At 35.5% G+C, this 16,611-nt stretch overlaps 1 protein-coding gene across 1 annotated transcript in view; it reads right to left on the reverse strand.

Annotated features, from left to right (window-relative positions):
* Window positions 1-1,580: 1,580 nt before the first annotated feature.
* VGlut (Vesicular glutamate transporter) overlaps window positions 1,581-16,611 on the reverse strand; it is a 50,047-nt gene continuing 35,016 nt past the window's right edge. The window contains exons 3-12 of the mRNA XM_028176696.2: window positions 13,962-14,071; window positions 12,575-12,717; window positions 12,102-12,341; window positions 9,948-10,141; window positions 9,534-9,696; window positions 9,314-9,421; window positions 9,051-9,236; window positions 8,406-8,591; window positions 6,556-6,735; window positions 1,581-5,715 (exon numbers count right to left, since the gene is read on the reverse strand). Coding sequence (XP_028032497.2) covers window positions 5,524-5,715; window positions 6,556-6,735; window positions 8,406-8,591; window positions 9,051-9,236; window positions 9,314-9,421; window positions 9,534-9,696; window positions 9,948-10,141; window positions 12,102-12,341; window positions 12,575-12,717; window positions 13,962-14,071 — 1,702 coding nt within the window. The 3' untranslated portion in view covers window positions 1,581-5,523. The remainder of the gene's footprint in view (window positions 5,716-6,555; window positions 6,736-8,405; window positions 8,592-9,050; window positions 9,237-9,313; window positions 9,422-9,533; window positions 9,697-9,947; window positions 10,142-12,101; window positions 12,342-12,574; window positions 12,718-13,961; window positions 14,072-16,611) is intronic.

The raw sequence follows: 16,611 nt of genomic DNA on the forward strand, positions 1-16,611 counted from the left end.
ATGAATGAACGAATGAACGAATGAATAAACGAATGAACAGATACGCAAACTTGTTATATCTTGTAAAAAATGTAGATCATAAAATATTGCTTCGTGTTGCATTATATGTTGCATGTTTGATCAACAACAATTTTACTAGATAATGTAGTGATTTAAATCTTCATAACCAACACGAAGTGGTTTATAGTGATGTTTTAATAGAAATTATCGATAGTACAATATCAATTATAGGCTAGTTCAAGTCGGTTGATAAATTAACTCAATATAAATTTGAAAGCATGTACTCAGTACGCGGATTACAATTAAATACAAAATATTGATAAGAAAAGTTAATACATCTATTTAAAACAACAAATTCGACGGTGAAACATTTTTAAATCTACACCTATCTCTCTTTAACTCTACTTTTTTATAATTGGCTATAAAGGGTCGAAATTATTATATATTTACTTAAATACGAAGTTATTATTTACAATAGGTGCACAACAACAAGTGAGAGGGGGATCGTAATACCCTATCCACCGCAATTTGGACATTGCGAAAATTATCACATAAATTAACTATTAATTAACAGTCAAAAAGATAAAGCCACTATAACATTTTCAAACATTTTATGCACATTTCCCGGCCTATTAAAACCTAATTATTGTCAAATTCGACTCGTTAATTTTATCGAAAAACAATTCGGGCAAAGGAATCATTTGGTTTTATTGTTTTTTTCCTTTACGCGACCAATTTACAATGTCAATAAGCTTTACTCACGAAGAACAGATTCTGGTCACATTCAGAAAACAAATTCAAATTATTTCTTCTGGTTTAGATTGACAGTTCTAGATCTAGTGTTTCTTTGGTCACCGTAGTCTTTTAAAGAGGTTAACTCAATGCTCCCAGCCATATTGGCCACTAAAATTAAAGTTTCCATTTCAACTGTTAACCCTCGAAATGGCTCCATTTAGCACGTAAGTTTTTTATTTTATTTTTTATTGGCCGTGTAGGCAGACTAGCATATGGTCCACCTGATGGTGAGTGTTCACCGTCGCTCATGGACGTGAGCAATGCCAGGGGCTGAGCCAAGCCGCTGTCAAAAGTTCTGTATGACCTCCTCTAAAAGGCTTGAAGATTTAACGTAAACGGAATATAAGTTACTATTGAAATTAAAAGCATCAAAACTACAAATTACATACATACATAAATCTTAAATAACAAAATTGACGGTGTAGAGACAACAACTTAAATAGGCAACGGCCGCTTTAGTTTAAAAAGTATGATGGTAATTATTACTTAACAGTAGCATCTTTACCAGAAACAACGTTATGTTCACGATTGATTCATTAATGATCTAACAACAGAAAAACCTTAACGTGTTAGCGTTTATTAACGCTAACACGTTAAGGTTTATTAAGGTGTATTATTATACATTATTCTTGAATGTCTAAAATTATCCACTAATACAGAATTCACTTACGATACGTCTCCGCAATGTCCCTAAAACTTAAGATACCGTGAATAAATTTAAACTTTGAAACTTTTATAAAACTAGGTCTATATTTTAATACGCCCTATTATGCTAAAATTTGTAAACACATAATAAAAATGTTTTGGCGGCACAGGTCTTGCAGGCTTAAATATAATAAAAGGATATGATCTTTCCGTTTTTAAAAAAAATTACAGAGTTCGGGGAGGAAGGGAGGTTTGGTTATTTGGTTTAAACGTCATTTCGCTTAACACGTGACATTTATCTTAGTAATTAAAGGTGCATCAACAGTTCGATGTTTTTAATTGAGCTTCAATTAAGTTTACTCCATTAAAATAGCTGAAGAAGTTTTTGTTTTTGTTAAGATATTTTTTCCAAATTATAAACTTTATATAGCTCTCCTGTAAAGTTGCAAAAATGCCGCTTAAACCAAATACTTTTCAGCCTTTCTATGTTCCGTTTATTCTTTTTTTTTTATTGCCCTTGTAGGCAGACGAGCATACGGCCCACCTGATGGTGAGTGGTTACCGTCGCCCATGGACTTCAGCAATGCCAGGGGCAGAGCCAAGCCGCTGCCTACCGTAAATTCAACGCCAACAAAGCTAACGAAACATAAGTGTTATTTTATGATTTTTATTACCCTACATATTATTATTATCAACCATTTATAGGTAATATATTTACGATTATTACTATTGTGACTTTCTATTTCTTGGATCGACAACATACTATCCTAGTCAGAAGTTTTCATGTTTAGTGCAAATAAAATGTCACTATTCAAATCAAAGTGTTAAATTAAATAAGTTAGTAATTATAAGGTGAACAAAAATATGCACAATAAAAACATATGATATAATAATCATTACAATTTACAAATGCAGTTAGTTTAAATGTTTTTGTATGCCTTTTTAGGTTATGCCGTTAGGCCGGTATTGTCTAAATTCCAAAGATGTATTTACTAACTTATCATGCATCAGATCAGCTTGTAGTGGAATACTAACAGTACCAGCTCTGCACCTTCCGGTTAACGACATCCAATACTGTTCAAAAATAAGAAGAAAGTATTGTTTTTACTTGGGTGGCAAAACTCACGGTCCACAAAGTGTTTTGTGGTTACGGAAGCTCACAAACCAAAGCCAACGAGCAGATTCAAACATACGAGTATATTAATAAGAAGGAAGACTATCCCACGCTTCGAATTACAAAGTTGAATCACACTACATGTAAATACAGTCCCATATAAATACCTACCTACGCTATTTTCCTACCAATTACATTTTTGTTAACAACAAAATGTCCTATACATACATATGCTGAGCAATTAATTCCTTGATTTTATAGCCATGGCACAATGTGGTTACGCGCTTTTGTAGGCTTTATCAACCACTGTGATTGCTACTGAAACAATATCTGAGTTTGACTTTAAAAATAGACGCATTTAACTCGACACGGTAGATTTTATTTTTCACATAATTTAAGGATAACACTAATAATATGGTTGATGTACGACAAAAAAAAATGCAGCTTACATCTATCCATTTGGTTACTTAATTATGGGGCCGTTGGCATTTATATTGAAATTGTGTAACTTATTTTGAGCAAATCTAAGTTCAATTATTTTCAAAATTCATCATAAACGAAAGGAACATAATATGCCATTAATCCGAATGTCAGTAAAACAGTAGGTATAAAATATATTTTAATAACGTGCGTCTTATTTAACAAGTGCAATTTGGTCTCCTGTACCACGAGTCAGATTTTATTGTCACGTTTATCATTGCACACCAATTTGAGCCGTAATCTATAAGATTTTTTATCTTTTTTTTTGTTTTATATCAAATTACCTAAACAGTAAGCACATGTTATTATGAGCATTACATTAAATCTATACAATACAAAATATATTAATTTATTTTCTTGTATCTTTGCCCCACTTGTAGTTTGTTAAATTTAGTTTGATACGTACTACGCTAGAAGACAAAGTATTACAGTTAGTTCATACGGGCGATTTCCTTCTGTCCCAAAAATATTAGAGTCCATAGACATCTCAACGTGAATGCCGCCGCCCGCCTTGAGACATGAGTTCGAAGTCGCAAATGTATTATATCATAACTTTTGTTTTATTGCCTTTGTAGGCAGATGAGCATACGGCCCACCTGATGGTAAGTGGTTACCATCGCTCATCGACGTCAGCAATGCCAGGGGCAAAGCCAAGCCGCTGCATACCATTAAATACTCTCCGCAAGCCTCGTTTGAAGAAGGACATGTCATAGCGCTCGGAAAGGACCGTGGAGGGGAGCTCATTCTAAAGCCGGATGGTACGTGGCAAAAAAGACTACGTACATACATACTATTGTTATAAACGATTTTCTAACTTAAAACTATAATCCTAATCACTAAATTCTTGATTAAATATTTGAAAACAGCTAAAGAGAATACAAACATTTACATAATTATTCATTCTAAATAGTCTTGATTATGCGACTATGTGATAGTATTTTGTAATTGTTTATAGAAAAATTCAGAAGGAAACCACTGAATTTTTACGAACAACATCTAGAGAGAGGGAAATATTCTATTTGTTATTTTTAAATAATATTTAATATTAGGTAGTATTGTAAAGGTAAATTTAAAGATCTATTATATGTATACTAATAAAAGGTGACTTATCTTCCCTTTTATTAAGAACGGTATTCATTAAAATGACTACTACGAGTGCATTCATCTGTTTAAAAAAAAACATTTAAAATTTATTGCATTTCAAGTACATAATTATTAATTTTACGTTTTACCAATCGAAACCAATAGTTGAGATACATATATAATATATTTAAAGCTCATAAAACTGATCCTCGTTTATATAATAGCTACCGACTTATTTTTAATATTACAGAGTTGATTTTTTGTCAGCCACTATTGGAATTTCTTTGGAAGAAATATGTGGTTATCTTAATTTTGTTTTTCTTTCTCTTTTCAAACGACAGGTTAATGAATATTTGCTAGTTGCTATCGTTTTATCAGGCGCTTTGTTGTAAAAAATACTAATACAGATGAATGCACCTATACTCTTATGCAAGTAAATTTTAATTTGATACATTATCTACTTTATTCGAACGTCTTAGATATACAATAAACACTTCGATATTTATAAACATCTTTTAACAATTTACGAAAACTCAGTAACAAGAACGAGACTAACTAACGACAATCTTATAGGATTAAAATTCAAGTCAAAATACTAATTAAGGGAAATAATAAGAAATAAACACATTATCAAGTCATTTGTTGCATGAAACAAAAACCGATCATAACGATATTAAATGTGAAATAAATAGTAAACACCTCAGATAAACTATTATTTGGATTCTATGACGAATACTTCATTTATTTGAGTGTTACAGAATTATTAAGATGGCGGAAAAGCATTTTATTTTAACGATTTTACATGATATTCGACACGATCTTACTAGCCCTTAGTTATAAAACCAAAATTTCGTAGACTTGAATCCAAAAAAAACACTATACAGCTACAAACATAAAAACATACATTTTACAAGCTAACAATGATATGAAAACATTAGACACCGCTACAATTATTATAAAATAACAAAAAAATAATTTAATTTTTTTCTTAACATTGTCATGCTACAATATAATGATTTTAATAGCGATAAAGATATTGTGATTTTAACAAACGTATTTGCCAATTTATTTTAGAAAAAAAAAAACACTTACTTTACCACTCAGAAAACATTATGTTAAGCGTATTTATTACTTTTAAGAAAATTCTTAACCTCAAATTTTAGTGCGAAAAGTTAATCAATACAAGTCAACAATTTTCGAATAGTAGTACCTAATGTATATTATTTCTATGTCAAGGGTTTTTTTAATACAAAGGTCAAGGACCCGCAAATTTGTGCTTTGAGTCATATCGAAACGTACGAGTAAACTGATGTGTTGAAAAGCATCACATCTTCGAGAATTAAAAAAATCTGTAAAACAACAGCTCTGCAACGGCTAACTACATTTATTAATAATTTTATGAATAATTAGTAAGTGCCGTCATCGGTGAGATTCTGGTGGGGATCAGTGGGAGGCTGCACTTGCTCGGTCTGATAGTAGGCGCCTGAGACGAATGGGTTGTTGGGAACGTGCTGCTCGAAGCCGATAGGCCGCGGCGGGACTATCGCGCCGTAAGCTGGCGCCTCCGAACCCTTAAGAGGCGCTGAGGGTTTCTCAGTCTGCAACGGGAAATTGACGTTATTTTTCGAATAATATACACGACTGTGTATTAATGTGGAACGTAGATGATTAAACGAACTAGCCCATCTAGATTCAACCGGCAATCGGACTATAACAGGACATACACTTCGAGACACGAAGTCTGGTTCCAAGTCCTTTAGAACACGAGTAATAGAACCTGTAGGCAGCGGCTTGGCTCTGCCCCTGGCATTGCTGAAGTCCATGGGCGACGGTAACCACTCACCATCAGGTGGGCCGTATGCCCGTCTGCCTACAAAGGCAATAAAAAAAAAAAACCAAAACTCATCGTTTTTTTTTTATTGCAATGGAATTGTTCACTGACAAACAGGGGTGTAAAACAAACAAAAGAATATTAATAAAAAGAAAAATATAGTAAACTAGCGGCACACTCCGGCTCCGCTCGGGTCTTTAACAAAAATTTCAACGATATTTGACGTTGTTTTATTTTTTTAAATAAAAGAACATTTATTGTGGCTTAACTATAATAGTTAGACATTTTATTCATTAATAGTTTTCGCAGGGAACGCGATGTAAATAATATTTTAGGTAATTTTTTTACATCTTGGGTTACGTTATTAGAGTTTTGCTAAGGATCTCTAATTTTTTTCAAAAAAGATGATAGCTTATGTCACTCGGAAAAAGTGTAGCTTCCAAACTGTGAAAGAATTTTTCAAATCGGTTCAGTAGTTTTGGAGCCTATTCAATACAACAAACAAACAAACAAACAAATCTTTCCTCTTTATAATATTATAGTATAGAAGTATAGATTATATTCTAAATGAAGACTTCCTTAATGACGAGAATTCACGGCTACTTACGAATGTGGTTTCTTGTTCTAAAGACTTGGAATAAGTCGTGGGCTCTTCACACCCAGTCTCGGCCCAAGGCTGAAGTTCGCCAGAAGCGAAGATACCGTAAATAGTGATACCAATGAAATGTACGGTTGCACCCATCAGGAACACTTCTCGCCACTCGGTTATAGCTTTCTCTTGTTTATCCTATTCATAGGTATTTATTACTGACTGCACGTTTATTATTAAATGATTTATTATACAAGCATTCCGGAAAAGAATATTGAGCGTCATTAAAATAAATATGATTCATCGCGGCAAGGCTGGCAGATGTGAAACATTGATATTATTTTGTACAGGTATACATTCATAAAAGAATAGATATAGAAAAATAAAGTATTATTAATATTAAGAAACTATCGCTTGCGCATGGTGTCGTCACACCGTACACACTATTATATAATAAATACTTCTGCAAAGCGCGGCGACGCGTCGTGAGTATCATAAGCCCGTACGGGTAAGTACTAGTATTGGCCGTGTTTCTACTGCAAGGAAGTCGTGCGTTTTGACTTGTGTTTTTTTTGGTCAGGAGGAAATCTCCGAACTTCCTGTCTAAACTGTCCTGACTAAAACATCCTGTCGCTCCACAACCAACGTCCAAACCTCGCATGAAACAGAACTCATGAAAAGGCAAAGGGGGAAAGGGAAGCGTTTAGTGCGGAGCATATCTCTCCGATGACCTCCCCCCCCCTCGGGACGCCGGACTGGAGGTTGTTGGCGCCACGACCACCAGCCCGCTCGGTCGGCAGGCTATCCGAAGCCCGCCTAGATGGCGCTGGTTAGCGTGAATTATCCTACGGAATACCCCGCTGACTCTGAACCAGCTTGGGTCGAGGATAACCGGCCTTCCATCACCCGGATGCTCTTGCATAAAACGCGTGCAGACTTCTATAAGGGAACAGCGACATTAAATAAATGTTCATGAAAATAATCCACGATTCGCTTAACAAAAATATAAAGTGTGACGCGAACATCTCTAGATTTAAGATATTAAAATTCATAAGAAAACTTTCCGCTTTAAAGGCTTATTTATTACGTATACAATACAGGAGTCATTCGTGCGCGCTCCTGGTTCCGGCCGATGCTGTAATAAAGTGCTCAGCGCGAAATGTACTACAGGCGTAACGCATCGTCGCGCACCCACAAAGCTGTTCATTTCATATTCTAAGCGCGTGTTGCGCTGAGCTCGATTTCCTTTTTTAAATTAGCCACGGACGAATGTATTGTTTCGCGGGTTTTCGAGTCTTCACTAGGGTGTTAGTTGTCATGCGAAATTCGTAATTCGAATAGCCGATAAGCATTTTATTTATTTCGAAGCGACATAATTTAATATATGTCTCAATTCGGGTCTTAGAGATGTAATTATAATTGTTACGATGGCATTAGCTTACTGTATTGAAATTTAGAAAAATATCATTGTATTTAAACAAGGATTGTTTAATGAGTGTAATGCAGTCTGCTACCAATGGTAATAACTACACAAAGTATATGAAAATAGTTCTTAAAAACCAATCCAATCATGGAACAGGTAAATTTTTCTTTACAGATTAACTAAAAACAATTTGAGATTCAAATTAGTATTTTCAAATGTTTTTTGGACCGCACGCAATGTGTAAAGTTCTAAAATTTGTTTTAAAATTTAGTTTGTAACGCGGGATGAGGTTACACACCTGCCATTTACCTCCGCTTGAGATAACGAGTAATAAAACTGAGCTATTACCTATATTTAATAAGGTGGTATTTTTATAAATTTGGAACGAATGTAATTGTTGCCATTTCAGGAACTATTCCCTAATAAAGCATGAAAAATATCTCACCTTATCCTGGGTCATGTAGTCGATGACTATAGGTACAAGGAATCCAGCGATGGTACCGATGCCATTAGATAGACCCATCAGTATGGAGGCGTATCGAGGAGCGATGTCGAGATGATTGACGTTGTAACCTGATATGGCGAAACCGCTGCAAGCTACTCCAAGGGTCAGCTCGATGGTGGCTACGTACTATTGTTTGAAAAATAGAAAATGTAAGAAAAATAAACGAATTAATCTTCAATTTAGATATCACTAAAATTATCCTAAAATTATAAAAAAAAAATATTTTTTATTTTACAGTCATATGAAAAGTTAAATGGTAATGGTAATTTAACCTCTGTGACAATGGAAGATGAATCAGCAAAAGTATGCAAGTATGCACCTATTATTAGTATCCAGAATTGGAATTTAGGTTTTATTTATAAAAGCAGACTACACTTGACCATGTAACTGTTTTATATATATTAAATTTGATGTTTCTTTGTTTGCTTATCATCAATGCGGCATTTTAGTAAAGGTATATATCAAAGAACCATAAATACAAAAGCTGACGGTGCACATTTAACTTCAACAAATGGTATCACTAAGGACAACCGCTAAATACATTTAGGGATAGTCCCACCAGAGAGTGATAGGGATTTCACATACCTTGTTGTTGGCATAAGCGACGAGTACGAAGAAGAAAGCCTCCAAACCGAATCCACCACAGTTAAACAGCTTCCTCACGTTTGTCGTGGTCATGATATTGTTCTTACGTAAATAATCAGCGAGCATTCCTCCAATGGGCACCAGTGACGTCATGATCAAATGCGGAATCGCCCCCACAAAACCGGACTAAAAATTGTAAAACTGTTTTTAGTATTGGCCCGTATTCATGGAAAAATTTGGGTATCCTTAAATCATAGACTAACCTCGGTTATCTCCATTTTAAATCTGGAATTAAAGTATGCAGACTGGAAAATCACCAGTAAACAGAAGTTCCAAGTCCTACAGAAGTTTGCGACGATGATAGCGTATACCTAAAATAAAGAAATTAAACATAAAAACCCCGATGTTCTGTAATGTTAAATTATCAGCGCCTTCTTTGCCTCTGTTCTACTGAATAATTCAGAAAATTTATCGAATACTCACTGGAGGAGATGTGGCAAATGCTTTCCAAGGTGTAGCAAAAAATCCTGGCATCGCGGCCTGGGTGGCGGTGCCAAGCGATTGTTCAATATACGTCAGCTCCTTCCCGGTTATACATGGATGTTTACTGGGTTTCTCGAACACCAACCAAAGCCAACACGCATACCTTGAAAAGAGATTTTTACTGACAGTCAGGCTTGTGGTAGGGTGCATCGTAAGCCCGCAAAAGTATATAACGCCATTCTTCATATTTCAGCCGCGAAAAAGTCACAGCCAATACAATTGGGACTTGGACCTCATTTAAGCCCATCCATTAATCTAACTAAGCTAAATTTAATACAGAAATATTTAATTTATAATTAAAAAGAAGACTGGTAATTTGGCTTCATCGATCGTATAATTAACATTATTACTTACCAAATAATTCCAAATGAACCATAAAAGTAAAATGGCGCCTGCCAACCAATGAAATCTGCCAGTAAACCGGACAATGGCATGCCAACAACGATGCCAGCGTATGTCCCACAAAATGCTAGTGTTGCCAAACGAGAGCGCTCGAGTGGAGGTGCCCACATCCTCCAGATTCCGTGGCATGAAGGATATGTAACGCCCTACGACATAAAACCTTGCGTCTTCAATATGTTTCGAAGATCGAATTCAAGAATATCGAATATCGCATAGTAAATTGTTTTAGAATATGTTAGGTAATATGTCCAATTTAATTTCTAATCGTCACTTTTCAACAAAATAATTTTAAACTTTCAAAAATCATGATCAGGCCCAATTAAAACACCAATTTTATAAAATGAAAAGTTAACACGACCTATTTGTTATAACTAAAAATTAACACTAACAACAGCATTGACTTTACGAAAATTCTAATCAAACTACAATATACAGAATTTAATATTAATTATATTTAAGTTGTATCAACTAGAGGTCAATAAATCCTTTGCAAATCTATTGTATTAGACAAACAAAGAGAAAGCTTTTGTGTCTCTTTTTTATATATGTATCCAGTTTTATATGTGTAGAGAGAAAATATTGTATCGTTTAACGAAATAGCATTGGCATTGAAGAATCAGCTAAGCGGGGATATACGGAAATGCGTAACCATGGCAACCAAGGGCTCAATAATCTTAGAAGCTTTGTACTGCGACAAGCGATCTCGACTGGAAGTACTTCAGAGCGATTAAGGAGAAATAACGGGTCTTTGAAACGTTCAAAATCATTATCAACATTAAATCCATTCGTATACATTTTATGTGGAACTTAAGCCTTATTGGATGTGTAAGAAAAACTCGTTGTAATATTGTGTTCGCAAATATTACGTTATTTTTATTAGATAATACTAAATATTCGCGTTTTAATTACGAATTAAATGATGTGCTGTATAGTGATTTATGAATGAAATGTTTAAATGTTTTAATAATTTTGCTAATTTTAATTTTAATTTATATTTACTAACATAGTTATAAGTATTACTCTACTTACAACATGGACTTAAGATGGTCTGAAATAAATGTTTTTTTTTTAATTTTTATTTAAATCATATTAAACAATTCGAATACTGAGAAAAAAGCTATGCTTTTTATTATTAAAAAAAAAAACATTGCTTTGAAAAAGAGCTGCTTGGAAACGAAAAACACGTTAATACATCATACTATGGTATTACTGTGTCAAGAAAATCACAAACTGAACATATTTAGACGTTAGATTTTATTGGTCACGATGCTCATCTTACAATAACATGCAAAATTTACTTTACATTTATAAAGGGGCGATCAAAACGTGACAGTGGATATATTTAGCACGAGACAGCAGAACGCACAACCGAATTTAATAAGCTTCATCATGCGCCATCACGCGCTGAATGTCAATTGTTACAAAATTTAAACGTTTCACTGGTAACGAGACATATGAGTTTCACTTGTGTTATTTATCTTACTAGAGGTCCTGCAGTAGTCGAAATTCGACTATAATTAATTGGAATTGTAAGTTTGTACACTATTACGATTGTATTTTATACTTCTATAATCACAAATTTCGCCAAGACTACACTATAAAAACATATTAATAAAGACAAACAATATTTAATCTATTCTCAATTTGACCACAGACGTCAAGAACAAAAGTTTGACAACAAATAGGATGCATGCATGTGTGCGTCAAATACATGGTATGTAGTGTGTGTAATGTTTTCTTTATTGATTTAATGTATCTTTTATGCATTATTTAAAAAAAATATTAGCATTGTGCACTTCTTCTCTATATTCTCTATAAGTGTGCAAAATTTTATATTCCTCCATCCGCGCAATTTTCGTAAAAAGGGATACAAAGTTTTTGCTTCACGTATTAATATATAGATAACAGTTGTTTGGTGTGTCGTACTGGTGATTTAAAGGTTGAATTATATTGAAGTATAGACGAGTTAACGTGGTACTAAATGGTTACGTTAGTACATAAAAGCTACGCTGTTGTCACTATCACTGTCACTACCGATCAGCTGTCACTACCACTAAATTGTTATATTTAAGTATTTAAATTAAAAACAATAAATCGAAGGCTTACTTCAACGAATCCCTGAGCAATTTTTAACATGACCACAGCCGCAGGGCCTACAGACATAGCGCCAGGAATCGCCATGTTCAACAATGCCGATAGCACAATGGCAGCCCCGAAGATTTTGTTGGCCGGATACATGGAGGCTAAGTAGCCGCCCGGTACTTGAGTGATGAGGTAGCCGGCGAAATACGATGAATCGATTGACGATTCTATTTCGAGAGTCCATTGAAATGGTGCGTCAGTGTCCTAAAGAGGAAGTATTCATTATGAAAACTAGATTACATTTTTGCACATCCATAACTTATCAGACGTTAATATTTATTTAATATTATTTACAAAGAATGATATTTTTTCTTTATTTCAAATTATATGACTGTTTTTGGTCCAAAGATCGAATTTTCAACACGTTGGTACAATGAGTGTCAGACTCATCCATCCAAACCAACCTTATTACTATACAGCAGGTGTAATATACTTACGTTGCGCCCTTTTCCGGTCATTTTCAGTTTAGCCATACTCATGTTGCAGCGCATTCCGAACATGATGCTGAAGCCGAAGCAAGCCAACAGGGCTACAGTGTAACGCGCACTCAGGCATGGGCATTGTGCGCGGACGTACTTATCTATAAACATATGTGGAAGTTGCGTAAACCATATTTTATGTCATTGATAGACGTACGAGTGGCACATCTCGTGTTATCGTGGCCCACAGTAACAGCTTGAGACGTGGGGCTCAATACTTGATCGTATTGCATAATGGTTGTCCCAAATGAGGACTATTCTCAATGGATCGCGATTCCAATCCGATGGTAGATTCAGCGAAGCAATCTTAGCACAAAGTCTCTCAGGTTGAACACCGTGAACTCGCACCAGTTTGGTGAAGCCAGAATAATCCCCCGATGGTACTTACTGGTGATAAGGTAAAAAAAAACCGAAAAGCATAACTGGTTCGTTCCAATGATTACTTAAATTTTTGTGTGTTTCATTTTTAATTACACAAGGTTATTCCTACATTCAACCCTCTTAGGGTTACTACTGGAGATATAACTCCGGAGGATTAATGTTAGACAGACAGTCGACTGTTAGACTTAGATAAGAAGACATGTTGCGCCAACCTCGCATAATATAGTTATAAGGCTAAGAAGAAGAAGAAATAGAAGACTCCTACATTCGTGAATACGTGATTAATACGCTGTTTTTCGGTCGTCTTATCGTTTAGGCTCCAATGACTTACCACTACTTAATATTATAATGTAACTAATTTAAATTAATTTATTTAGCATTACTAGAAATCGCCTAATGGTTGAAATTACTGACAGTAATCACCGGCACCTCATATTTTGATTATTTTTATTTATTATTACATTTCCTCGTTTGTTTTGTCATTGGCTTTTTTCCCCATTATCTTGAAGAAGAAAAAAATGTACCTACAGTGCTGTTTCGCCTTTGCCTACTTATGTATAGATATACACACAAAAAAACACAGATTTTATTTGCACTAGAGACATTCATAAATCTTACATTTTGTCGCGCCAACATTATCTGGGTTTTGATGCACTAGCACTCTTCTGGATATTCGTAGGTGAAATCACTGCATCAATTGCTTTTAGAGAAATGGCCCTTCAAACTGAAATTGGTGATTGCTTTGCGGCATAGCTTGATTAGAACCCAAGTAAGTAGGCAGCGGCTTGGCAGTAGGCAGCGGCTTGGCTTCAGTAGGCAGCGGCTTGGCTCCTGGCATTGCTGTAGTCCATGGGCGACGGTAACCACTTACCATCAGGTGGGCCGTACGCTCGTCTGCCTACAAAGGCAATAAAAAAAAAAGTAAGTTCGCAGAAAACTCTACCACTAGTAAACTATATTATACCTATGGGGCGTGGTGGGGGCCTGTCCGGTGATGGTGGCGTTTCCAAGTCATCGCCGTCGTACATCTGGTAGCCCTTCTGGTCAACATGAAAGTTTTCATATTGGCTGTTCCTGAAACAACATTAATTGTAGAAAATTAAAATTTGACACATCATGACTTATAAATGCATCTTATAGGATACTCCAGCTGTCCTTGGCCTTTTTTACGCAATGACGCATTAGCTCCTGTTGACAAATTTGCGACAACCTAACATTATCAAAAAAAATCTTGAAGTGAAGAGGTATAGTACATCCACAAAATTATACCTCAATAAACTGTAAATTGTAGTTATACACTTTTCAGTAAATAGTTCTATATTTATTCCACGTTTACATCAGATATGAAATTCCCTCGGGTCACCCTATATTAAAAGTATCAAATTTGTAAAATACGCTATACACTAGACAGGAGCTTGCGACACACCAATGTGTCGTGAACAGAAGTTGAGGGCAACTGGTCTACTCAACCATCGGGTTGAGAGCCGCTGGGCTACTTAACCATCGAAACGTATTGTTTACGAGTCGTTAGAAAACTATAATAATTAATACTACTTTTACGGCCTAATCTCAAGTTTGTGGCTATCATTTTATCACTAGTCATCAGTGGTCACGGATGACTGATGGTGTTGTTCGTGCACAAGAACTGTGTAGTATTTGAAAAGCTGGAAATAACGTAATGATAAAAATAAACGCGAGATTTATCTGTAAAATTAGTTTTAATTATGTCTACAGCTCGCAAAAACCAACGAAAAAACAGTATTAATGTAAGTAGATATGACTTTACAGCCTCTATAATTATTCTAGAAAAAGTTGATGAGTGCTAACTAAATATTACTGTAAGCATTCTAAAGAATTTAATATAGGTACTAATGAATGAAACAGTAAACAGGTAAAATACATAATTTTGTGTATACCAGCCTATCTACGGGTATTGTCAATGTGGCACCGACGTCAACTATGTTTTATTAATAACATGCATTCAGTGTTCCCTGGATTTTTTCACCGGAATTTTTAAGGTTTCGATGTATGTCTTACAATCTATTTAGAATTGTGATTTCAAAATAATTCATTTAATTTCCAAACTTCTTCTATTAATAATTAAACTTATATGTTATATTATTTATGTACTATGATATGCTATGCTTTTAAAATTATAACAAGTTCAACGCCGAGTAAACTGATTTGCAAACTTCAGTATTAATCGTGTTTGTAAGCCGACAGGAGAGTTAATAAGTTTATTCCCGGATGTTTCGCTCCATTTTCCCCTATAATTAAAGTCGATACGATGCGAGCGCTGTGCATCGCGCAACAAAATAAAATTAAAATGTTCACGCTGACACTCTAGACTTGTCTGCCGCACGCTCCCTGTGATATCAGTTATGCAGCATAACTTGAAATAAACGAAACGAAAATTAGCAAAATCTGGGATTCGTTGTAGTGCATTAAAGGCATTGATGGGTTATCTTACTTATGAATTGGTAATCTTGATATTTAAGCAGATCAAAAACATTTCCTGCTTACTTTTTTTTTTATTGCTTAGATTTGTGGACGAGCTCACAGCCCACCTGGTGTTAAGTGGTTACTGGAGCCCATAGACATCTACAACGTAAATGCGCCACACACCTTGAGATATAAGTTCTAAGGTCTCAAGTAGTTACAACGGCTGCCCCACCATTCAAACCGAAACGCATTATTGCTTCACGGCAGAAATAGGCAGGGTGGTGGTACCCATCCGCGCGGACTCACAATAGGTCCTACCACCAGTAATTACGCAAATTATAATTTAGTGGGTTTCATTTTTATGTTATTCCTTCACCGTGGAAATCAATCGTGAACATTTGTTGAGTACGTATTTCATTAGAAAAATTGGTACCCGCCTGTGGGACTCGAACACCGGTGCATCACTCAACACGAATGCACGGGTCGTCTTATCCGTTAGGCCACGACGACTTCAAATGGTAGGTAATGTTGAAACTTAACCAGACCAAAAACAATTCCTGTATATATCTAGAGACTTTAATTTAGTGGTGGTAGGACGTCTTGCAAGTCCGCACGGGTAGGTACCACCACCCTGCCTATTTCTGCTGTGAAGCAGTAATGCGTTTCGGTTTGAAGAGTGGGGCAGCCGTTATACTGTAAAAAGTGAGACCTTAGAACTATATCTCAAGGTAGATGGCGGCATTTATGTTGTAGATGTCTGTGGTCTTCGGTAACCACTTCACATCAGGTGGGCCGTGAGCTCGTCCAACCATCTAAGCAATAAAAAACAAATAAAAAACTCTTGGGCTCACTGAGTTTCTCGCCAGATCTTCTCAGTGGGTCGCGTAGTTTTCCGGTGTTAGATTCTGCGAAGCACTGCTTTTGCTAGATATAGTGTTAGCAACGTCCTCTGGTTAGAGCCTCGCGAGCTCACCTACTCGTCAGGTTACGCTGGCATATCCCTCTAAGTTTACCAGCTTATGTAGAAAAAAAAGCAAAAAAAAGACTCTTTTGAAGTCTCATTGAAATTTGGAATGTCTTACCACCAAGAAAACCCAGGGACGCATGTACCCAGTTACGGGTAATACGTTGATTTAAAGAACCATCTCAAAAACTTCCTCAGAGCACACTTT

This window comes from Bombyx mandarina, chromosome 12, assembly GCF_030267445.1.
Source record: "Bombyx mandarina strain Sakado chromosome 12, ASM3026744v2".
In the NCBI taxonomy this organism is placed as follows: domain Eukaryota; kingdom Metazoa; phylum Arthropoda; class Insecta; order Lepidoptera; family Bombycidae; genus Bombyx; species Bombyx mandarina.